The sequence below is a fragment of the Anarhichas minor genome, unplaced genomic scaffold, assembly GCF_050575085.1.
Source record: "Anarhichas minor isolate MPS153535 unplaced genomic scaffold, ASM5057508v1 ptg000010l, whole genome shotgun sequence".
In the NCBI taxonomy this organism is placed as follows: domain Eukaryota; kingdom Metazoa; phylum Chordata; class Actinopteri; order Perciformes; family Anarhichadidae; genus Anarhichas; species Anarhichas minor.
Genome location: NW_027466456.1, coordinates 21,567 through 47,718, shown reverse-complemented (window position 1 = coordinate 47,718; position 26,152 = coordinate 21,567). Strand labels below are relative to the sequence as shown.

At 44.5% G+C, this 26,152-nt stretch overlaps 1 protein-coding gene across 1 annotated transcript in view; it reads left to right on the top strand.

The window, feature by feature from the left end:
* The window catches only part of prdm5 (PR domain containing 5), a 37,152-nt gene that overhangs the window by 7,062 nt on the left and 3,938 nt on the right, over positions 1 to 26,152 (top strand). The window contains exons 8-15 of the mRNA XM_076088518.1: positions 703 to 782; positions 2,362 to 2,446; positions 2,526 to 2,683; positions 4,034 to 4,127; positions 6,679 to 6,839; positions 10,945 to 11,038; positions 22,767 to 22,852; positions 25,175 to 25,279. Of these exons, the coding sequence (XP_075944633.1) occupies positions 703 to 782; positions 2,362 to 2,446; positions 2,526 to 2,683; positions 4,034 to 4,127; positions 6,679 to 6,839; positions 10,945 to 11,038; positions 22,767 to 22,852; positions 25,175 to 25,279 (863 nt within the window). The remainder of the gene's footprint in view (positions 1 to 702; positions 783 to 2,361; positions 2,447 to 2,525; positions 2,684 to 4,033; positions 4,128 to 6,678; positions 6,840 to 10,944; positions 11,039 to 22,766; positions 22,853 to 25,174; positions 25,280 to 26,152) is intronic.

Genomic DNA, 26,152 nt, shown 5'->3' with positions numbered 1-26,152 from the left:
GTTTTAATATTGTAATTTAGTCTGAGGGGTCATGTTTGCTCTAAAGTGAAATCTATGCGAGAACAAAATGTTGTAAGATGTATTTTTACTTTCCTTATAATGCATTATATGAATATTATAATGTATTACAACCATGGGAATCATAATACACTATGATCGTTGCAACAATAACATTCGAGTGACCAGAAGTGATGAAGTATTACGATAATAGATCTTTATATAAGTCTTTAGAAAATGCTTTAAATTCGTTTTTATTACTGTTATATTGCATTATGAATATTCATGAGTGGTTATTGATATAATTATTCCAACCTGATCTCATTGGAGGGTATTTAAACAGCGTCGTTAGCAGGAAGCATCACGCTCGGGCTTAAAATACGTTCAGAAACAACGTAACAGGAAGTCATTAGTTTAAACTGCAGTCAGTCGGACTAAACTGTGTTTACATGACACGCAAAGAGCAAGAAGGTCGATCTCACTGGACGCTAAATGATTGTCGTGTCATTCATATGCTTATTGGAGCTATAAGCAGATTATAAGACATGATAGGTGTGTATCTGATGCAGTAGAGACATGATGTTACGCTCTCTTTCTCCTGTGGCTGTGTGATGATTGTGTTGGAATCGTTGTCACGATTGCCCACTTTATCAGTCCAGGTTTGGTCATTCTTCACATGTTTTCTTTCTTTTCTTCCCTTTCCAGGGAGCGCACGTCGGAAGCTCACGTGCACCATATGCAACAGAAAGTGCTCGTCCTCTCTGACTCTACAGGAACACAGAAAGGTGAGGCGCTGCTTTAAATCCCGTTCAGCAGCAACCAGATACTGTGCATCGGATCTCGGAGGATCCGCTCCGCTTTCAGGCCGTCTTTATGACCGAGTGGTTGCTAATGCATTCTGGGTGACAAAGAGCAGAGCGGAGGTTTGGTTTCCTCTCGCTCACCCCCACAGAAGAGGCAGACAATAAGGTCTGAACCTTGGCGTCAGGATTCTCCCCGTTATTGATGGATCACAGATATGTTTACATATGTTTTCATACAAATAGATGTTTGAAGTTGGTGCTGCGTGTCGTCAGTATCATTGTACATGTGCATGGAGCTTCCAGGTTACACTCGTTTGTGCACAAACTAGGCTAACACATGAAGTTCTGTTACATGGAGTGATGCAGGTTAAAGATGCACCGATACGGATACGGACCCACATAGATGGACCAGGGAGCGCTGAGAACGGTGCCGATCCATTTCATTAGATTCTATGTTTATATACGATAAACATTATGTACTGGGATAGTCCAACAGGAAGTTAGCGTTATCCGTTGTATTCTGGATTATTGTAGAAGATAATCTGAACGTTTATGATACATCATCAAGATAATCTTCTCAAAACCAGAAACACATAAAAAGAATCCTGCTCTCGAGACGAGGGAACAGGCCGGTGTGTGAGGTGTGGGAACCCTGAAAGTACTTTCAATAAACGTACGTGCAATTAATATATTTGTATCAGATATTTAGCCAGAATACATTCAATCTAGTCCAAGATGTGCTGGTTTAATTCAGAAGAACAGGAACATCTATAGAGAACTGTGCTTTTCTTCTTCATGGATTAATTGTTGTAAATGATCCCTGCTGGTGATTGTGAACCCTTCATGTTCTTTTGTCATCATCTATCATCCAGATGAATCAACCCGCCGTTATTCATCACAAAGTCACCTGGAGGTTGTGACATAGTTGTGCAGCGCGTCGTTTAACCCTTCACCTGCCTCTGAGTCAGTGTCCTCCACTTCCACACCTTTCTCAATGGGCGGATGTAATACTCCTGTGGGGCCTCTTCACTATGTCGCTCATAACGGCAGAAATGATTTGCACTTTTTTATCTGTTATTTATCCCAGTAACACATTTAATAAAGCTGCTCATAATAACTGAGTGTCATAATAAATATGCCACATATTGTGTTCCTTCGCTTCCATCGCAGACGTTCTCACAGAGGAGCAATCAAGAGTTGCCGTAATGACTCGTTTGGCTCCGAAGCAGCTTAAATGTGCCATTATCACCATTTAGCTGAACAAGCGTTTTGCAGCGGCGGCCGTGACGAGAGGAGCTGCTCGGCATTAGCGTTGGCTCTTGTAGCCGTACGGAGGGGGAGCTGCTGAATGAGCAATCATCGGAGCCTTGCTCTGAAGCAGAGAGGATTGAACTTTTCATCACTTTAATTGCTTTTCTGTCAGAAGACATCATTCTAATGGAAACGGACAAGATTTAGTTTCTGTTGACCGTCGACTTTTACGTGATCTTTGCCCGAAGTTAAAAAAAAAAGATTAGCAAGTAGAGACTTTAACGCTCCCTCTTTACTTCTTTTGTTGTAGGTTCATGAAGTACTCGACTGCCACGCATGTGACAAGAAGTTCATCTCCACGAACCAGCTGAAACGTCACATGATCACACACTCGGGTAAGCAGACGGGTCATTGAAGGCATCGCCTCTGAACCGCCCTCTCGGCTCACCGCCATGCGTCTGTTTCTTAATGCAGAGAAGCGACCGTACACCTGCGAGATCTGCAGCCGCTCCTTCAAGCGCCTGGACCAGGTGACGGCTCACAAGATCATCCACAGCGAGGACAAACCCTACAAATGCAAGCTGTGCGGGAAAGAGTTCGCCCACCGCAACGTCTACAAGAACCACAAGAAGGTGAGCAGACGTCACACGTTGACCCTCCGAACCCGAAATCCCTACAGCGGGATTGAAAAGCGTGTTTTCTTTAAAAGGGCACCAAAACTACACCGTTTATCACGGCCAGAAGCCGGTAAATATGTCACGATAGGAAAGGTTTTCATCTTTCAGACGGTCCTTGAACACATCATGTGAGACAAACGCTTCTGTCAGAAAAAGCAAACGAAACAAAGCTTAAAATTATGATATTTCATCTAAAACATTTTATTCTTCATGTTGTCATTATAAATGTCTCCTCTAAAGAGTTCACTTTAACCAGATTGTGTAAAAACATTAAAGTGTGAAACTATGACGTCATGATTGATTCATCTGAGACCAACAGTCATGTGACTACAAGGAGGAGACACTCTGACTGAACTACAGGAAGTGAACACAGAGAGGAGAGGAGAGAGGAGGGGAGGGGAGAGGAGAGAGGAGAGAGAGGAGAGAGGAGAGGAGAGAGGAGAGAGGAGAGGAGAGAGGAGGGGAGAGGAGAGAGGAGAGAGAGGAGAGAGGAGAGGAGAGAGGAGGGGAGAGGAGAGAGAGGAGACAGAGGAGAGGGGAGAGGAGAGGGGAGAGGAGAGAGAGGAGAGGAGAGAGGAGAGGAGAGAGAGGAGAGGAGAGGAGAGAGGGGAGAGGAGAGAAGAGAAGAGGAGAGAGGAGAGGAGAGAGAGGAGAGGAGAGGAGAGAGGGGAGAGGAGAGGATGAGAGAGGAGAGGAGGGAGAGGAGAGGATGTAGAAATGTCTATAGATCGATATTTATAACATGTCGAGCCTCCATTTCCGTTGCCAACACAGTAACACGTGTCACACAAGAAATGTTGGATCTATAGATTCCATTGTTTTCATTGTCTTGCATTTAAAAAACATTTTTATGATTGATGTCATTCTAACTGTGTTATAATGCGGAACATACATGTTGTAGTTCTCTCTACTTCTAGGTGCAGGACTTTATATTACAGTGAAATCCAGAACACAGAGAGAACTGAGGGTCAGAGGGTCAGAGGGTCATTGACCTGCTGACATTTAGTCTTCATACCATTCTATGTGGCTGGTTTCTGAGAGGAGATATTGAATGAAAGGCTGTAATCAATCAGGGTCTCGTTGGTGGCTGGTTTCTGTGGGGTCTCTGGCCTTGCCCCCCCCGAGGTCCCCCATGTTTACTTTTGGGATTGAGGTGTCACTCAGACAGATAGTTCGTTCACGGAGGAGGAGGAGGGGAGGGGGGGGGGGAAACAAAACAGAAGCACTTTGAACCTAAAGCTGGTGAAGCTGCTCGTGCTGCCTTCACATCATTACAGGAGCTTGATCCACGCTCTCTCTCTGCAGACCCACTCTGAGGAGAGACCCTTCCAGTGTGAGGAGTGCAAAGCTCTGTTCCGCACGCCCTTCTCTCTGCAGCGCCACCTCCTCATCCACAACAGTGAGTATCCTCAGCTGCTGCACTACAAACATGTTTAATAGGGAGTGTTCAAATGTCAAGAAGGTTATTATTATTAAGTTAAAAATGCAAAATCACATCACATTATTATGGTGTTGTATGCATAAAGTGCAATAACTAAACAAGATGACTTCATCCCTCCTGTAGTTTGATCAAACCTTCTACAATTACATCGCTCCTCATATCTCACAGGAGAAGAAATGTTCAAAAGCTAAAGCCAGCCAACTCATCCGTACCCCTGTGGATATCTCCATTCATATTATTATGACACCATAACTCTACACCGGGGAGCGTTCAGGGTCCAGATCAGGAAACGTCTCTCCCCTCGACCTGAGCCAGATAACAAAGAGATTGTAGAAGCTGGAGGCGTTTCCTGCTGCGTCTCTCAGGAGGCCGGCCGTTTAACACCGGGACCGTATCAGGTTCTAGACGGGGTCCAGTGTGTCTTCATTTCACTGCAGGTGAGAGAACAGACGCTGAATGAACGCGTCCGTCTTTGTGAGTCGCTGTTGGAGCGATCGTCTCTCAGTGAGAGAAAGATGTCGCAGCGTTTTCAGGTCAAATCACGATGTTTCTCCTTTTTTCTGAACTCAGTTTTATATTTTCTTCCTGAATGTCTCCCACTTTTTTCTGTGAGGTTTGTTTGTTCGAGTGTTCAACAAACACAAAAATCAACTGGACAAACTTTCCGTAAATCGCTTGTTTCGTATTGATGAGCGGCGCCTGTTCATGAGGTTTGATGATCGGTATAATCCAAACCTACAGAAGTCTCCCTCAGGCACCTGTCAGTGGGGGAAGCCATGAGACTGATTCGCTTTAGACGGCTAAAATACCTTGTTATGAATACAGAACTTTCTGACGGGGAACTGAAGCTGTTGTTCCGCTCAGAACACACACACACACACACACACACACACACACACACACACACACAATCCCACTGCAAAGACAACCCTAACCTACCGATTCAGTTATCTCCAAACCGAGCACAGCTAGCGCTGACTCAGCTCGTGCTCGCCTCCACATGATTCATAACCCTATCGATGAGCTTTGGTCAGAATGCAGTCGACCTTTAAGACAAACAATATTCATTTCGTTGCCTTCACGTGACTCGTGAGTTTTGGTTGATGAATTCTAAACACAAGATGTCAGTTTTTTGTTTTAAGTCAATTTTTATTTCTTAGTGTTTAGAAGTTTAGTGTCTCGTTTAATCTGGAGTTTCACGAACACATCGTCACCACAACATGTAGTAACTCACTTTTGTCAGAAAATCAGACTTGAATTCTGGGAAAGTATATTTAAACTCTATTCGTGTGAACGCGTGTAAACATAGTCAGCAGGACATGATATCACTTCCCTTGTCTGTTGGTTTGTCAGGTATTTGAATCACACAGGAGTAAAATCAAACGCAGGCTTCATCATGTGCTTTCTTCATCTTGACTTTTTATTTGTTAAATGAGCAGAAAACATCCTTTATCGTCATATATATTGTTATCGAGGTATGAAATTGGACCAACGTGGTGTTTTACTTGCCCCTCGGCATGCTGGGAATTCTTATTTGTTGAGCCCTGCAAGAAAACAAGTCCTGTTAGGTGATTGGTACGTGCGACTGAAGAACAGATCTGTTTGTACGTGCGGTTCTTTCCCAAATGAAACCTGCTCGGCTCATCTATGTGGGCTGTTCTCTGCGTTCTGGGACCTTGAGAACAATCCTGAGTGTATAAATTAATCAGCGCTCACGCACGGCTGGAACCCGGCTGCAAGTATTAATGAACTCTGTGAGCGAGGGCGTCGTTGACATTAATTATCATCAAGTGAATGTTTGGATTTGATTAAAAAAAATAAAACATGATGGACCTCGGCTTTCGACGGTGTTCCAGTTTATTGAGCTGACCGTCATCAGGCCTCTGTAACAGCACACACACACACACACACACACACACACACACACACACACACACACACACACACACACACACACACACACACACAGCAAACTGTGGAAATTGAATGATCTCCATATAATGGAAACAACTACTTTCCAACAATGGAGGCCGTTGTGTGGAGACAGAGGGCGGCGGAGGCGTGAAGGGAAACATCAGGCAGCGCTCTGTGAACAGCTGAGATTGTGTCTGTGCTGGTTTTACTGCTTGTCAGTGGAATGATTAATACAATATGCCGTTTTTTGTTTTTTTTGCACTGTAAAGAAAAAGAAAAGAAGCATTTTGACGTTCCGATGAAACATGTGGCAGAGCGGTTAGTTTCTCTGTTTCCCCCGGGATGTGTTCAGCTACAGATGCACAATACAGGACCACTTCTGTTGGACAAAACCCAGAACCAGACCTTTCTAAAGACCATTGTTCGGGCTTGTCTGGCCCAGTGAAACAGCCCTCTTTGTGCTTTTTCTCGCCTCACAATCGCCCCGGTGAAATTGGGTCTCCTCTTGCTGTGCGTGATGACTGTGTGTTCAGAGGCGCAACAATAGGTGGAGAAAAAGGCTCTTCCTAATGTCCCTCTGTCCTTGTTGCCACAGGTGAGAGGACATTCAAGTGCGACCAGTGCGACGCCACCTTCAAGAGGAAGGACACGCTCAACGTCCACATCCAGGTGGTGCACGACGGCCACAAGAAGTACAAGTGCGACCTGTGTGAGAAGGCCTTCGTCACTCCGTCCGTCCTCAAGAGCCACAAGAAGGTGAATGAAACAAAGAGCCAGACGACCTCGATCTCAGACGGTGATTGTATGCCTGCTGCTTTGTCCCCAGAATCCAGTTCAAGCTGCACTTTACTTTTCTATTTGAAACGCAGACAGTTCAGAGCCAAGAGTTAGAAAACAGCTTATGAAACCTTTCAGAACGAGGTCGACTGAAACACTTATCTTGCACGTAACTACAGAAAGTTGTAAGAATATACTTGTCATCATCTTTCTGGTATCTGGTCTGTATAAATGACAGACTAACTATTTCAGCAAAATGCTTCCATTGTCTCCCGTCTAGTGTGAAGCTTAGTTTATGCTCACTGTAGTGCAGCCGGAGCACGCAAGTGGCTTTGCACGCGCGATCACGTGACTGACACACTAAAACACTAGTTACCCGTCTGAGGATTATACAAAGTAGAACAATCAGTTCTTAGAAGTCTGACAAATCTACATGCGAGTAAATATTTATCAGTCAAATCAAATAGTTTATATTCAACCTTAGTTTCTTTAGAACACATTTAATACTTGACTTGTTTCTCTACAGGGTTTCTATGAAGGTGATAACGTAGTTTATGAATATGAGATATGAGTTTATAGATGATTACAATCCCTCCTCTCTAGTGGAGGTTGGTGTATATTTGTTCCACCTCCAGTCTGTGTTCATATCTCTGAGTTACACTCGTTGTCTTCTGGAGTCTTTGTTTGTTCAGCCTCTGGAGTGTCAGAATAAAGCAGCTCATAGAGCACAAACGCCTCCGTTCATACTAGAAGAGTCGCACTACGGAGCCAAGCGCGAGTACAAACAAAGATTTACACACCGGGGGCGTGACCAATAAAAGACACGAATATTTCACATTAATACTATTCATACTGGCAGAGATGCAGATTTGCGACAGCTGCAACACTTCTTCAATAAACACTTTGAATAGATTCCTGCAGGCAGACGATGAACTACCAGAGTCCTGTTGAGGTTCCTTTTAGTGAAATGAGTGAATTTGAGTTCCCTCTGGCAAACAGTGATATGTCCAGGGCTTTTATTGTGAAAGGTAAGAACTGAAGGTTAGCCTCAGTGTTGTTGCCCAATGTAGATAACATTTTGAATATGTCAGTTCAGCACAACGTGATTGGTTGATGCCTTTATTCACGCTGCGAACGCTCAGAAAAACCAAGTTGTTCTGGAAAAGAGCTCTCTTTTGTTTGCCGCCTCATGTTCAGGTTCTCTTTGAAAGAACAGATTGACATGTGGGTTAATGGCAGAACAAAGCGCCCCCGGTGAGTCTGTTGTAACATCTTGGACCGTAGAACCTGGCGGGGACGTCCGTCCCGACCGCTGCTGCCCATGAAGGCTTAGAAATCAATTCTCCGTTGATTAGAAATGGCAGTTAGTCCATTAGCTCCGCAGGGTTTCAAAGCCCACGAACAGATCTCGCCGAAGATTATGAGCCCCGAATCTGACAACGTCCGGTGTGGTTCTGGATCCAGATTGAAGCCAAACAGCTTCTTGGCACAGGGCAAAAAGAAAAATGTCCTGGGAGGGTTTGTCTCCGAACAGTAGGGCTGAAGACAGGCGTGCTGAACCGTCTCGCTGCTCACGGGGTCCGGAGGGCCGCTGAGAGATCTGGCCCTGATCAAAGCCAGGCTGCCGAGGAGACGACAGCTCGCTGGCCGTGTTTACACGTTGAGGTCTTACTCGCTGCACACCTCGATACTCCGCCACGGTTCCGTAGTTCTCACAGCCGTCAAACCTAACGTAGCTCGCTGATCCGATAGAAAGGTAAAGGTTCATGGAGGCAGATACGGAACTGCTTTAACTTGAACATCTGAGTTTACTGACGTTATTCTGAGTCGGGCTGCAGTTAACAATTATATTTCTTTGTAGATAAATCTGACATTTATTTATTTAATTAATCAATTCAATCATACGACAGGTTACTGTAGGTAAATAAAGAACCATTGGAGGAAGAAATAAGAGAAAGAAGAACATATGAATCACACAAAGACGCCAGATGTGCAAATCATATCAATATTATAAGTATTTATTTATGCTCATTAGGAGCAAATTTAGCTTTTTTCTCGTTAATGTACGAATTTTATTTCAGAAATTATTTTTTCTTCTCTGAATATTACCCCCTTCACCCCCGACTCAGACTTTTTATTTTAAATTAATTTTAAAATCGTTTGCTTAACCCGACCAAAAACAAGAGTATCTAAAATGTTCAATGATAAATGACAGAGTGAAGCAGCAAACTGTCACATTGGAGAATCTGTGACCAGCAATTAAGAAAAATCGATTATTAGAATAGTTTCCTGCTGAAGTCGGACCGAACGGAGTCAGCAGCTGCTGGTGAGAATGAACAGTAGTGCTGTCTGTCCAGACCTGAGCTATTCATGCAGCGCTCTTGTGTTACCGCCAATGCTTTCTCCTCACTGTTATATGAGAGGGTGTGTGTGTGTGTGTGTGTGTGTGTGCGTGTGTGTGCACATGTATTGTACCAGATAAATCTCACCTCAGTCAGCGTGCTGCTCTAGAAGAAATTCACCCATGAGTGAAATTACAGCACTTTTTGAGTAGTTACAGGCACACAGATACATGTTATATATATACTGTATATATTTAAAAAAACGTATAATAACTCCCAATAAATGAGGTTCCCGTGTGACGCTGCTGGCTGTCAGCGTGTGAAGCGCTGATGTTTCCTCTGTTGCACAAACAGCTAAATAAATAACGCTGCTCCATCTGGGACACACGTGCTCCTATGCATGTGGACTAGTTTGTGTGTGTGTGTGTGTGTGTGTGTTAATGTGCATGTGTGTGTCGAGCCTTTGTAAGGAAACACCCGAGGTGTCAGAGGGACACAGTGGGGGGGTGGGGTCCTGTATTGTTGTCCTGCTGTTGAAACTGTCGCTCCGAGTTTGAGCCTCTCATTCTTTGACGATTATTTTGTGGGAATCTATAACAGGCCAGGAGGAGGAATTCAGAGCGAGGAGGGAGTGAAGGAGAGGAGGGAAGGAGGGAGGAAGAGCCCACATGTTTCTTCCTCCCTGTCTGCATGTGCGGCCCGTGAGCCCACAGAGCTCAACACTGTGGAGGGTGAGGCAGAGGAAGAGGAGGAGGAGGAGGAGGAGGAGGGGGATGCATACGTGCACCCTGGCCTTTACTCCCCCGGGCTTTGGACCCGGCACGGTCTGCGTGCTTTGATCCCGGCTTCAGTGGATCCGCCGTCACGTGAACACGTGAATCTCCGTCCTCTGAGGGTTATCGGAGGAAACGGCCGTTAGTTTATTCTTCACATCAGTCAGACGGCGCAGATTGAATTAAAGCGGCCAGAGACAGCGTTTAACGGGTTCATCTAGATTCTGGAGACGCTTTTAACCAGGAAACTAAATACCAAAATCAGATCATGCTTTTATGAATGGTTCAAAGAGGTTGTAAGGCTGCACAATATATAGCATATTTTCACAATAAAAGCATCGTGAAAGACTGCGATGGTGCACTCGGGGATTGTTTGAGTCGGTTGCAAGAGAGCATTATAAATAAAAAATACACTTTATTAAAAAATCTACGTTCAATCTGTTAGTAAAAGAATGTTGAGAATAATTTCCTTTCACTTTTTGTATTTAATAGAACAAGTAATGTGTTGTATTTTAGCAGCAGAAAGGAAGAACAGAGAACACTTTGATTTGACTTTGTGTATCGTAAGTGATATCGTTATCGCAGATCTCATATTATCCTCATCAGGCTGCACGATGAGGCCAAATATCACATGTGTTCTGCTCATTCAATAAATAGATTTGTTTACCATGGTGTGATTAAATACTTGACTTTAGTGCAAAGAAATCTGATTTTCTGAGACATGAGTTAGTATGTGCCCGTTATTATCAATTGAGACGACATCATTGTGTATCACGATTTCTATATGATTCCGACGATAAATGATCTTCCAGCCGGACCTTAGTCCACAGTTTAGAGTTTCTACTCTCAGGATGCTTTCACAGTCGATCACATTTGACTTTTCCATGTAGGAAGGACGTGAGGATGGATGTTACAAATGTTTTTCTTATTCCTTGCTTATCTTTTTCTGTTGTTTATTTCCTCTGATAGACACACACGGGGGAAAAGGAGAAGATCTGCCCGTACTGCGGACAGAAGTTTGCCAGCAACGGCACGCTGAGGGTCCACATCCGCAGCCACACAGGTCAGTGGTCCTCCAGAGGCCAACGCTTTGTTACATCCACCGTCCTCCAGACAGATGTTGAGTAACATCTCCATACAGCTGTTAGAGACGCTGAATGCTGTTCACACCAAACGTGAAGCCAATTTTGACAGGTCGCTGCCGCTACCAGAGACGTAGAGTTCGTCTCTACGTCAGCATCAGGGTCACACTGCATATTGAAGATGAGGGTGGAGATTAGACACCTCACCTCGTCTTGTATGTTTTTGAGCATTTTGCAATGACGCTCAGCTGTGAACCACCTTCACACCTGCTCACTGCCAACAGACGCAGGAGTCAAACACACTGAGAGGTAGTGAACAAAAAGACTTTACAAACAAAGGAAGACAAACAACACCAGGCAAGGCCTGAGTGAAGGGAGCTGACGCTCACTGAGACTAACTGGCTCAGACTCACACTGGGACTAAATACAACGATGGACAGGTGCAACCAATCAGGGCGGGGCAGACAATCAAAAAGGCGGGAAAATGCACAAAGACAGGAAGTAAAACCAAACATGACACACTTACAAAATGAAACAGGAAAGAAGCTACAAACAAACCCTCGAGGAAAATATCCTCACTTTCTTTCATAAAAATGAATTCAAGTTGTGAATATTGTCACGTGAGGACCTCACTGCTCTCTTCTATGTGCACCGTGTTGTTGGGTACGCTTGTTTTCGTTACCTTGCTGGCTACAAAATAAAAGCGTCCCTACCTTTCTCTGTTTAGTTGGAGATGCCAGATAGACTGCTCACAGTCTCTCGGAGCTCTGATCAAATGAATGTTTTATTCCACAAGCCTCATTTCTATTCACATAATATTCATACTGGTGAAAGGATAAAAATATCACAGACGCCGGCTGATTTCAGTGACTGGAGCAAATAAAAGTGGACTATTTATTGCAGTTTTTGTGGTATTAAGAAGTTCCACGGTGCTGCAGCGCCGCTCGCTCCGGTCTTTGCTCTGCCACAGAAAATAGAGCCCTGGATGTTCATTAAACTGCCTTAAACTGGAACGCTACACATTCCTGTGTGTTTCCTTACCAACAGACTGGTGCAGAGACCTGGCACGGCCACACACACACACACACACGCACACACTTCTTGGACTCTAAGCTCATTCACTCTCCCTCGATCCCTCTCTCCTACTGAACTTCATTCTCTCTCTCGTGTTCTCTCCTCATCGTCCTGTTTTTGTTTTTATGATTGAATATCATATCTCATATCATTTCACGGAGCTCTTAAGCTCAGACCTTTTATGCAGAAATAAAACATACTAAATGTCGTGGAGAGTCACGTCATCGTTTTCAGGCCACATAGACGTCCTAATTAGTAACTCAGTTACCTCAAATAGTCAGTCGGTAAACATTGAGATTCTTATCTTCTAAGATTCTGAATCGATTGACGGACGTCGTGCTGCGTAATGTTCTCGTTCTGTGTGAAAGTACTCGTGACAAAAACAACAGTTCACTGAATATATTGACATGGAATTAATCGCACACAAACAAACTTCTGTTTCAGACCAAGTGTGTCGAACATCATTGTGTGTTTTGTTGAAAATGATTTTGTGTGCAATACATTTTCTTAATTGTAAAGTTTCTAATGAATAGAAAACAATTTCATTCATGTAACAGGTAGCGTTTACATTTTATTTATAACTTGAACTTTTATAACAAGACACTGAGAATTGAGAAAAACAAAAAAACCTTTGAGTGTTTATCTGTTGAGCATGAATACATGTTACCTTTTGCCTTCGTGAGTTCACATTATCATCACTTTGATTTGGAATTTAAAACCCCGACAACTCAGAAGAAGAGTATCATGACATAAACTAAATCCCAGAGGATGAAAGCATTTCCAAAATAATATATATTTCCAAAGCGGTCCTGTGTGAGTTGTATCTTTTTCAAATCGTCCACACGTTTCACTCTGCTTCATGCCGTAGTTTGCCTCTGTTAGAGCTCAGCAGACTGGATGAGAGCCACCATGTACTGAGGCAGGAGTCGATGGTGAGATCTGGAAAGATCCATAGCTCTAATATTCTGTGTTTAAGTCGGGCTTCAGTCATGCTTCTTGATCTGATTCCATGAGACACTTAAATCATTCGTGTTTCCTGTCAGGTGTCGACAAGATTAGTGTGTCAAAATGTGAGTGTGTGTGTGTGTGTGTTTGAGTGGCGGCAGGACGGTGGTCCTACCACACTCTGTCAACAGCCTCCTTTGTATGCGTGTGTGTTTTCGTACATGTGTATGTGTGAAGGACAAACCAGCAGAGACAGAGAATGTCTTCCAGTGTGGGCCAGTTAGCCCGGTCTGATTGTATTTATATAGAATAAACAAAAGGGAGGAATGCTGGGGGAGGGGTGGGAGCCGAGGGGACACCTCAAAGAAAGAAAGGAGTAAAGAGAGAAAAGACCACTCCAAGAAAGCATCCAGCCGGACGACCCCTGACCCCGACTGGCTGTAAATCTGTCCCCTCCTTCTATAGACGGGGAGGTGCTTTTTGTTTGTTGCAGGTTTTTCTTTTTGTGTGTGAGAGGAAAAAATAAGGTTTGGTGAGTCGTTTCCTGAGCGACGATCCCGACTCACACAGCGGAGAGTAATTTGGTGTGATGAATGTACAACGTGTAAATCATAAAACAACCCCGTTAATGTAAGTACAACTCTAAAGACGGCCAGTGTTCTCTGTCAGTAATCTCTTAAAGATGGCCACCAGTCGAGGTAGACACCTTTAAATGTGGACGCAGACAGGAAAGCTTGATCCTGTTTGTCTTCCTGCTTCACAGGAACAAGTCAGCATTGATTATTTACCTGCTAAACACAGAGGACTTTGTACCGATTCCTTGGAGATTTCCTTCCCCGATCATTTTACCACCAAATACGGCTGCAACTTCCCCTGCTGTGACACATGATTCATTGATTTTTTTAATGCGAATTACTTAAGTCATCCTGATTTTAGCTCAATATAAATACGCTTTATTGTTAAGCTAATACTTGAATACTAGTTTTACGCTTTGGTTGCAACGTCGGCACAAGGTAGAGTACCGCAGCATGAAGGGACAGAAGACAAACCCGTTGGTTTGTATGTATTCATTTCTCCATTTTTGTTGTCTTCAGCACTTGTCGCCGACATATAGGACGTGACGGTTGGTTCTTAGTTATATTTGTTCTTGGCGACCAGAAAACAACAGTGGACTGCTTGCTTGAGGGCTTGAAATTAGCCTTTTATCCGTCACAATCTCGGTTTTTGACCGTCGGCATTCAGGTTTTTAACCTTCCTCATCTTGGTTTTTGGTTTTTGACTGCCCTCAGCTTGGTTTCTCCGTCACTGTTTTGTTTTTTTGCAACCAGAAGTGACACAAGAGGGCGGAGCTAAGTGCAATGCTGAGTAAGAAATTGTTAGTTGACCAAAAAGGTTACAATTACAAAACTCTGAAAGGGTGAAAGTTGTAAGATGAAAACATGGACAACTCTCAAACCAGACAACACCGTGGTAGCCACCTGTCAATCACTGTGTAGCCCCGCCCCTAAAGCATCCCCTGCTTTATGGTCTGTTTGACTCTAAATGGACCATAATGTACTAAATGAACATCATGCTGTATTGAAGAAGACTTGAAACTAGAGATTGAGACCATAAACTCATGTTTACAATGTTTACTGAGGTAATAAATCAAGAGAGAAGTAGAGTCATTTTCTCATAGACTTCTATACAACCAGAGGAGTCGCCCCCTGGTGGACACTAGAGAGAATGCAGCTTTAACACACTTCAGCGTTGGCTTCACTTTTCAGACCGGAGGTTGCCGCCTGGTAAATATAATGCGATCCTTTGGAAAGAATTGACCATAGCTCTGTTTTGCAAAGCTGTGGTAATTGCAACCGCCCTACCATCAAACATTACGGGAGAATTGGGTAAATTGACACTTTCAAAACATCAACTTGAGAGTGTTAAGTAGCTGGTAATACATGGTCTGTATATTTGGCTTGGCTCTGGTTTCAGTGTAATTTGTTCAGAATATCTTGTTGAGCTCAAACTAATGAGTTGTAGTGCCACAGAGGCAGGCGTCTCCTCAGAGAGCAGCCGTCATGAGATCACAGACAAGCCATAAAATGCGATCCGTCAAAAACTTGGACCAGGATGTCGAGGACGTCGTGGAACTCCGTCGTCACGATGGATTGTTTCTTCTTTTTGGCCCACGTTGTGTGTCCACAACACGGCTCAGTTAGAGTAGATTTTCCCACCATGTGTGCCATGATGTGGTAAATAACCATAGTGGGGTCATGAAAATGATTTGTGCCAAGGGAAACGTTGACAGAACCCAGAGCCTCGCTGTCATACTTGACATCATTGGACATGTCATGTGTGGGCACGGTGTAAACCCATGAGCTGTGGTACAAACACTTTGGTGTGTTGCTGTTTAAGCCCTTAGAAATGCTGGTTTAGTGTTTATGTTGTATTATGATTCAAGCTTCAGTGTTTAGACTTTTCCCACATGCTCGGGCAGACCAAGGTCTCCAGTGTGTTCGCACATGTTCAGGAGTCAAAAAGAGAACACGTCGTCCTCATCGTAACCAATAATTAAAATATGTGTAGATTTAACAAGCTAAAACAAAAGAACAACCAGTGGGTCATCTCTACACAGCTGTGTGTGACGGGTCTGTTAAAGCCACCATTCATGTGAAAACACACAAAGACAGCACCAGTGAAACAGCTCATAGTTCATCTCTAATATCTGTTCCATATTCATGTGAACACATCATGATAAGGTTATAATGTACCTTCATAATGTAACTGAAGGGAACCTCCGTTGGTTAGCCGTTAGTGGTGCTGCTAACGTTACTAGCTCTCCTCCTGTTGGTTAGCCGTTAGCGGTGCTGCTAACGTTACTAGCTCTCCTCCTGTTGGTTAGCCGTTAGCGGTGCTGCTAACGTCACTAGCTCTCCTCCAGTTGGTTAGCCGTTAGCAGTGCTGCTAACGTTACTAGCTCTCCTCCTGTTGGTTTAAACACTGATTGGTTGTTTACAATGAAACATTATCAGAGATCACATGCGTGTTGAGATGCGAAGGGGATCCGTACGGATCATGGAGCCACAACGGTCCGTTACGCCACAGTTGTCACATTGTGTATCTACAAAAAATAAAAACATATTCCATCAGAATAATTTGAAAATGCTATAATCATGAAAATTGTATGGGTGCTGTGCAGTGTGGCGGCGTTTAGCTCGCCAACGGGAGACACACACAGCTTCCATTCACATGGTGGGTATCAAATGAAGTACTCCGTTGGTATCGGTATCACTTTAAGGGTACTCGTATTACTACTGGCGTCATCATTTTTACAATACAATCAAACAATTTAGTTTTGCACTTCCTGACATCCTGAGTTATTTTAAACAGCAGAAATGATACAAGTTGTAAAATAACAATATTTGGCTCTTAAACGCTCTGGTCAGAGAAAAGTTCTCAATAGTCCAGACCACTTATTGTCAAACCCTCTCTTGTGTTATTATCCGGTATATATATATAATACACATAATGTCTGGGTTTCCTCACAGACAGTGAGGAGTGGTCGGTTTATATTCTGGACTACAGATGACAAGTAAAGTAGATCTGACTCACTGAAATGAAAGCTTGTGAACAACCTGAAGCATTTTAACATCAGTAAATCATTGCCATCTACATTTTGAAACATTTGGACGTGCCAACAATGTTATTATTTTTATTTATTTATTTGCTTTAAAAGGCACCGTGTACGGTTCAAACACATAAATGTCACTATTCGATGCACCGTACCAGATCATAGCTTCAAGCTCAATTAACATCTGTAGCCCCTTATCAGGTCAAAACAAAGAGAACGAAGAACAAACAGTGCAGAGTAAAAACATGACAAACAGTTACACATGAAAGAACACGCAATACAAAGCTACACACAGTAACGCATCACAAATGTGTGCATGGCAGATAAAAGCACGGCAAGATGGCCGTGAGGTAGAACTGAAGGTCGGTGAGAACAGAGCGGAGCAGCAAAGTTAAACAAACTTTTTAAGTTGGATTAGAAAATGTCAGCAAAAGAGTTTTCCAAAAAAAGCTGATTGCCCAAATGCACAGCGGCGAAATGGTATGAGACATAATATAGAAGATACGCTTGAGGATCATAGTCGTGAACTAATCTGAATTAAGAGAGAACACAGCTCCTATATGACATTTTACAGGGCTTTCATTTTGAAATTCCACATCAGGATATCCTGGTGTTTTCTGAGTGACACCCCGAGGTGGTCAGCTTTTATTTTGAAGTTTGATTGGCCTTTGGAAACGTATTCTTTATTATTGAGTTTCACCGGAAGTCAGTTCTTGGTCACTTTTATTTTGAAGTCAGCTGTTACGCGCTCTTACCGTAATACTTACGTATTACACACGTATTTTTTTAAAAGTAGGGGCTATTAATTGGTCGGTGTTTTGTCGGAGACCCAATGAAGTGCTTTGCCGATATTTGGTGCAATTTGAACACGTGATATTCAATATTAATTAACTTTGAATAAATTAGCGAACAGCGCTCTGTGCCCCCCCAACAATGCTGTAAGCAGCAATTCCCAGGAGCCAAACAATAGGGCCGTTCCCAAACGGGCATGGCGCTAACTGGCGCTATGCTAGTAATCTAAAATTCTCAAAACCAGTTAATTGTATATTTCTTTCTGTTAGAAAAACCCACTGAAAACATGTACGTGTTTTACAGTGAATTACCGTAATACAGATTGCTCTGAGGCCACTGTTCTTCATGTGATGATGAGTTTCTCAGTGAGACCAGACTTTATATTAAACAACATTAATATTAATTTTCCTGTCATGGAATAGAGAACATTTTATATTTCATAAACACTAAGGACACTAATTGTCTCAATCATGGTGTCTTGTTTTGGTAACAGTCGTATTGGGATGTTTTTAAAAACAAAGCAGCACATTGCAGCTTTACATGCTCAGAACATGTCCCTCAGATGGACATCTGGTCGGACTCTGGAATCACTGAACTTGTTTACACTCTGAGGATTTTGTTTGTCCCGACCGTGGTCATGGTTACAAGCATTACCGTAATCATTATTATAAATTACTGTCCGTCCCTGCAATGAAAAGCGCCTCTCTATCGCAGCTTGAGCTCGTTTCATTTGGATTGAGATGCGTGTCGGGAGTTCGGATCCGCTTCATGTGCGGTGAGTCGAGTCCGTCTGATGCCTTTCTCGCGGACGACTGTTTGAGGAAGTGGAGAACTCTGCCGAGTCCCCGGCGGTAATGGAAAAGGTCAAGTGTAAAAGTTGTTGGGGCGTTCCTGCGGCTCATCAAAGGCGAACTCTTATCATCTCCAACACGCCGATATCGCGTTACCTCGGGGCCGGCCCCACGTCGGCATGTGACAGTGCAGGACGGTTTTAGGGCCACTGTCTGGCTGAACCTGGAGGAAGCCGGGAATTAATTTCTGACGGACAGCGCTAATGTCTTTCAGACCGGAGCCCCGAAGCTACAAAGCGCTCTCCATAACACCAACGACCGCGCGGAGCGGCGAAAAACGACAAAAGGCCCCGACCATCTGCTAACCAGACGCACACGCACACACATATACGACACACGAGGGGTGCCAAACGGATCGATTAGCAGACGAGGAGTGTGAGGGCCACAGCGGGGGGCCGTAGGGGGGTCGGGGTGGGGTGGTGGTGTGGGGGGGTGGACACCCAGGGTCAAAGAGACGGTGTCCCGTTTCGACACATGCTAAATCAGTTACCATAAAGCCCCGGCTCTGTGCCGCAGCCACCCCTCATAATCCCCAAACAATCTGGCTCAATCTGGAGAATAAGTGGAGGGTTTCCAGTTACAGTATCACTCACACACCAATAACAGAGCCACGGTTGAAAGAATGTTACTACTTAAGTTTCCACTGGCGTTTGTTTATTTCCTGTTACGCTAAAGGATGGAGTTGCTCTTGTTTCATTCAGAGCAGGTTGAACCAGGAAAGCTGCTGGACGAAAGTAGGGCTGCAACTAACGATTCATTATGGAATATTAATCTAGATTAATACATCGTTTGGCCTCTAAAATGAAAGAAAATAGTGAAAACTGTCCAAAGTGATGTCTTGAATTATCCGAAGCAGAAAGATATTCAGTTTAATGTGATATAAATGAGAGAAACGCAGGACATCTCCATATCTGAGAGGCTGGAAGCATTTTTCTGTCGGTTGACTAATTGTTGCCGCTTTAGCCAAAAAGTAGTTTTAGAATAGCTTATCTTATTTTTCTTTATTTAACTTTAGATTTGTAATCTCTTTTAAAAGGAGATCTTGGCCACGTAAACGTTTCACACCAGCTCCACATAAAAACACAAATAGAATAAAGATACTTCCTAATTCTATTGTGCAATAATGTGATTACACAACGAGTGAAGACAACAACATGGACGCATGAACAGCAGAAAGAGGTGATACAACTAAAGACAAGAAGAGATGACAGACTTAAAACATCTTGTCTGTACGTCCTCTGGAGTTCAGCAGAATAATGCAGCGAACGGAGCGTTGAGTAGAAACGCCTCCGTTCATGCTCGGAGCTCAGGCGCCGTGTGCGGAGGCTACACTCTGAATCTTACCTTCTCAAAGAGGATGAACATTCATGCGTTAATAAAACATCACCATAATGAACTACAGAGAGGATGAATCTTCCCCAGATGAGGAGCACATGTGTGTTGAGTAGGTGAGTAGGTGCGATCCTCCGTCGGGCGTGGTTCTCTCCGCTGAGTATTAACTGACACTAGCCGGCTCCTGGGAGCGATGAGGTCCACAGAGGTACACTACCGGCACGCGGTGCTCCGGTGCAATTAGCACACTAATGCCTTCCCCAGGACTCCCCGAGGCCAACGCTGGGCCTCAACCCGACACCGCACATGCTACACAGACCCAGGACTCGCTCTCCTCTTCCTCAAAACACATCTGGGATTCAGAGTCTTCCTGTTTGTCAACAAACGGCCTCCTGGAGGCCAGAGCGGCTCAGAAAGGATTTCTTTCTTTAGGAGAGAATCTCGAGCACACGTCTCAGTGTGTGTAATCACCAGTCAACATATGTCAGAGTTAAACCTTTCCACGCCGACGGGGACTCCTCCAGAGCCCTCTTGTGGGGGGGTTCTGGTGGGTTCACAACCCGGCTTGTGTGTCTGCTACGGGACAGCTTCTGTTTCCGTTGTGGGATATGATTTCAATACAGCATGATGTTCATTTAGTACATTATGGTCCATTTAGAGTCAAACAGACCATAAAGCAGGGGATGCTTTAGGGCGGGGCTACACAGTGATTGACAGGTCTCTACCAGAGACGTATACGGCGTCTCTACCTCACTCCTCCTCAGTCCTTATATGGTCACTACAGTTTATCGGCTGCAAAAAACTAACATGGCGACGGCCGTAATCCAAGATGTCGAAATTGACAAACTTGAGGCTTCAAAACATCCACAGACGTCAGAGTGACGTCACGACGACTACGTCCACTTCTTATACACAGTCTGTGGACAGAACTAAACCCTCATGGCCTCAAAGTCTATCAGTGTGTCAATCAGGATTAGGACAAAATCAGATCCACAAACTAATCAGGACATGATATAAAACTGTGTTCCTCCTTCACTGTGTGAAGAGAACATTTCCTTCAGCACAGTTGTGTGTTTGCAGCAGTGGGAGACGATATTACTCTTCTCATAAACTCCCTCGACAGATTCTCTGATTTAATGAGCATCTTTGCACATTGAATCCCAAGGAAACACAGCTAATTAACCTTATTATTTAAAGGGCCAGAGCATCTCCCCCATCAATACAACCACTTGCTTGCCTGTTCAGCACTTAGTCATTAAAAGAGAGATGAAGCAGATTAGAGATGAAGGAATGTGTCTGTAGGTATCTATTTTCATGAGATTGGACCGTGTGCACTTGCAGGCATATTTATAAATCCAGAGAAGAGTCCTTCCTTACATCATGAGGAAGGAGGCTTAAGGACATACAGAGGTTTGTTTAGTTTGCTGCAGCTTCCTGATTAACGCTGCGTCTATGAAATATATGAAGCAATTATTGAAGCCAGAGTTCTGACTGTACTTTAATTCCAGTGCGGTTCCACATGTTACCTCACATCCCTTCTATAGATCAGTAATCAGCTCCGGCGCTGCTATCGGGCCGGTGGATCGGAACACGGTAAACAGGTCCATGTGTCAGCGGCCCCCGTTTGACTGACAGCCTGTCACTTCCTCTTCGTCGTCATCGCCGCAGCGCTCAGATAGGATCTGGAGGAGTTTTGGCCCCCCGACTGCTTTTGATCCGACCCGGGGTACGCCACATATCCTCTGATGTGCTGCCTTAAAAACTGTTGGCCGGTCGAAGCTCCGATAGCGAGACGTGAAGCGGAGCCGATGTCAGCTTTTTATTTTTTGCTCTGCGGTGGAAAGTCAGTGTGCATCAGGACCGAGCGGCTCTGAGTGAAAGATATCTGATGGAGCAGTGGTTAGAGGCAGATGTGTGTTCAGGAAGGGACAGTAACACGCACACACGCACACACACACACACACACACACACACACACCTGCAGCATCACCTTTCAGCACGGACACATAGATACATGAACGTCTCACCCACAAAATGACCGTCTGTGTACAATTGAAAGAAATGGAGGCCATGTTTAACAACAGCAAAACTATATGAAAACATATGTTTTGACTCTATTTGACCATATGCTTTCATTCTGTATCGAGTAGGATGGAGTGATATGTATGCAGAGATAAACACTCTATTGCAGTAGTTGTTACTTTGGCTGTGGGGAGAAGGACTTGTCCTCCAGTCGGCTTGTGTCTCGCTCCGCTAATCGACACGTTCACTACTACCACTGGTGCAACCTCTTTTTCAGCCAAAGCTTCATGCGTTAAAGCTGCATTCTCTCTAGTGTCCACCAGGGGGCGACTCCTCTGGTTGTATAGAAGTCTATGAGAAAATGACTCTACTTCTCTCTTGATTTATTACCTCAGTAAACATTGTAAACATGAGTTTATGGTCTCAATCTCTAGTTTCAAGTCTTCTTCAATACAGCATGATGTTCATTTAGTACATTATGGTCCATTTAGAGTCAAACAGACCATAAAGCAGGGGATGCTTTAGGGCGGGGCTACACGGTGATTGACAGGTCTCTACCAGAGACGTATACGCCGTCTCTACGTCACTCCTCCTCAGTCCAGATATGGTCACTTCCTGTTCACTGGTTTTGAAAAACAACAAGATGGCGACGGACGTAATCCAAGATGGTGAACTCGAGGCTTCAGAACATCCACAAACCAATGGGTGACGTCACGATGTCTACGTAACTTCTTATAAACAGTCTGTGGTCAGTTCCATTACATGTGCAGAAAAGAAAGCACAGGTGCATGTGTTGGGGAATAAGTCAGTTCATAACTGGATCAATGACTCTTAGATTATCCTGCAAAGAGTTGTGGGAGAGTTTGTAAATGGATGTTTTGATATTTGACATTTGCTGTCGTTAAACGTGGGCTCTGTTGGCTTTAATTTATCAAGACGTTTTCTCAGTTTTTACATTTTTTTGTTCATAATAACGGCATGAGATAAAAACAAGATATCAAGGTAATACGTTGTGAGTAACTGACACACAGACGGTCCCTGTAAACGGTCTCGTGCTCACTAACGGTTATTCTTCCCCAGGTGAGCGTCCCTACCAGTGTCCCTACTGTGACAAAGCCTTCAGCAAGAACGACGGCCTGAAGATGCACATCCGCACACACACTCGAGTAAGTTTACAACTTTACTCACTTGACAGCATATTGAAGCACAAGTACAATCAGAATTGTATTAGTTCATCTTAATGGAATGCATATTTACGGTTTGGATATGTTTGCTTTTTACATTGTTTTGTTACGGTCCCTTGAAAGTGCTTGAGTTCATCCTCTCAAAGATCCCTGCAGGCGGCTGCAGACGTAGGAAACATCTTCTCGATGTCCTGACCATGTGGATGTGGAGTGAGTCAGGGCTCCGGGTGGAGAAAAGGAAAACCGTGAGGTCATTTCCTGGGTCGGGTCGGGACGGCGCTCATTTCCCAGCGTCACTCCTCGACCCGTTCTCCACCAAAGCGACACTTTCCACTTGCTCTCCGCTACATGAGACTTGTTTCGTCGTAGATTTCCATCATCCGTCCCGTCGACTCTGTCGGTCTCAAAGACGTCGTCCTGCGTTAACGCTGTCCAGAGCAGCGAGCCGATAATGGACGTATCCTGCTCAGGTCCACGTCCCCTCAGTACAAACAGGCAGGTATAATTGTGTAGTGAGCCGCTGATTAAACTGACTGATGTTTTTGTTCCTAATGTTTCCCCCCGGATCTGCCTTTGCTCACGGCGCTCTGAAATATGGGCTGAACAGTTACAAACAGCAGAGCCAGATGAAGTCACTGTCGAGCAAAACCAACGTCGTTTGGCTGCAAAGAGCCGCAGCTCAGCGCTAACGTACGCACGACTTGTTTTTACCACAAAACCGCAGCGTCGGCGGACTTGAATGGGACACATTTAATGGCGACAGGAAGCGCTGACATGTTGGACATTGAGAGTTTTCTTATGATATTGTTTTGTTCTCTGGTGGTGGGTGCATGTTGTATGTCTACAAACGCACATTTGTTCTTGCACATGAAGGCTCTTTATTTATTGTTTTGACTAGGAGGCTTTACAATTGTCCTTAAATTGATTAGATTATTTACTAAATATCTTGGTTGAAGAGATAGATCTCGCTCCTTCCTTACGGGCAACAATGGATTTTGGGGCGTGTGAACATGTCCTATGTGCAGCACAGACACCCGTCAGTCGTACTGCAAATATATAGACATTGGAATCTTGTATCTAGAGGGCGACAGGCTCAGTCTCCATTGTGACTCCTCACTCTGAACCTTTGTTAGTCGATGCTGAGTTTCAAAATGATTCGTTCACAAAGAATCTGAAAACAAAACGGCGTAAACTTTAGCTAATGTGAGCTAACCGCCAACGTGCCACCGCCTTCACAATAAAACGCTCCTTTTATTTGATCTGTTTACTGTATTTAATGAGGATCGGTGTTCTTTGTTGATTTCTAACTGCTCCCTGAAGCCGACATGACGCACGAGACGCAAACAAACAAAACTCGCATCTTTGCGTTTTCTTTGTCACACAAGAACCGCTGGAAAAAGAGTCCTTAAAGACTTAAGTGGAAATTTGCATCAGATCACAGTCTGTTTCCTCACACACACACATACACACACACACACACACAGTTGCATCCTTAAAGCCCCGCACGCAGTGAACCTGATCTTTACCTCCTTTTGTGTCCCGTGTCACTGGGCGCTCCTTGCCCCGCCCACACGATAGCGCCTTTTCCCAGGACCCTCACTTCCTGCATTCACCCCGTTCCCATGACAACTAAGCTTTCGAATTGGGTCGAGCCTCCTTCCTGCTATCGGCGGGCCTCCCAAAGAGTGACAGTGGGAACCGGCTCCCGCTATCTCTCCACGCTTTCTCCTCAAGTCTTCTAGGTGTCACCTCCTCCTCAAGGCCGTCCACCCTGGTGAACACACACACACACACACACACACTTGTTTTCTTGTGTGGAAACACACCCACGGGGAGATAGCCGCTTTGACTGACGCTGAGACGGGCCGGCGAGAGGCGCAGAGGAAATGTTCTTTGGTAAACTGATGAGGAGTGGTATTCTACAGCCCCAGAGTGCCGGCGCTCTCGTACACGTTCAAAGGGAATCTTCCTGTGCCGTGTTTTCTTACTCTTTTGAGGAATCCGTGTGTTTTCGATGGCCCTGCGCCGGTCATTTCCTCCCTACTGCAGGGGCATTTCATATCTTCATAAACTCACAGGGGGTGTGAAAGTGAGAGGTGTGTGCGATATGTATTTCCACATCTTCCTCCTGTGTGCTGTGCGTGTTTTCTTTTCGCTCGCACACGTGTGTGTCATTAACCCGTCGTACACCGTAATGGACACAGATCCTCCTGCAGGGTTCGGTCCATATGTGAAGTATTGTTTTTATACGTATTGTCCCGCTGCATCTTTCAAACGTAGGTGTGTTTGTGTGCGTCACTGCAGGAGAAGCCGTATAAATGCAGCGAGTGCAACAAAGCCTTCAGCCAGAAGAGAGGACTGGACGAGCACATGAGGACCCACACGGGAGAGAAACCTTTCCAATGTGACGTGAGTATCCAACCAGCTCCCACGTGTTCGCCTGTGTGTGTGTGTGTGTGTGTGTGTGTGTGTGTGTGTGTGTGTGTGTGTGTGTGTGTGTGTGTGTAAGTGATAGCACAAGGCCAGATGTGTGGGGGGGGGCTCAGTAAGAGGCAGATAGTGATCTTGCTCCTCTGGGGGGGGGGGGCCGAGTGGGCTGATCTCACGTAAACACATTGAGAGGATCAGAGGGAGAAATTACCCTCTGCTTATAATACTGCAGCAGTAATAATTACTCTCAGAGACCAGGCGGAGGGAACAGAGGATGTTGGAGAGATGCTTTGTTTTATCGCCATTTTCTGAAAGTGATGGATGAACAGACGGACACAAACTGAATGAAGATGATTATTGTTAGACCAGAGGTTTTCAAATTGATGCTGCGAGACTTAAAAGGGACAGGTGTTCTAAAGACAACAGGAATGTCAATGGAGTCTGGTTCGCTCACCAACACGGTCGATTTAAGTACTTAAGATGCTTCTTCTTGGAGTCATAACTCAGTCAGCCCTGATTACACAGACGTGGTAAACGTGTGTGTTCGATATCATTATGTCTGTTGCAACTCAGCGTCCATAAAACCACTGAGAAACCATAGAAAGAAGGACGAACCGTGTCTCTGCAGAACTAGCCTGAGAATCCTCATGTTTTTAAGTTTTCCACTGATAGTTGTCTGAACATTCATGGAAACACTGTGAGCACGAGCTGCAAACCTTCAACAAACCTTTAATGATGCCACAAACAAGTACAGGCTTAAAACTGACCAGGTGTGTCTGACACGACCACTGCTGCAATGTTTGATTGGAGGAACACAACCCACGATTGGATAACCGCCAATCTAGACCGCAA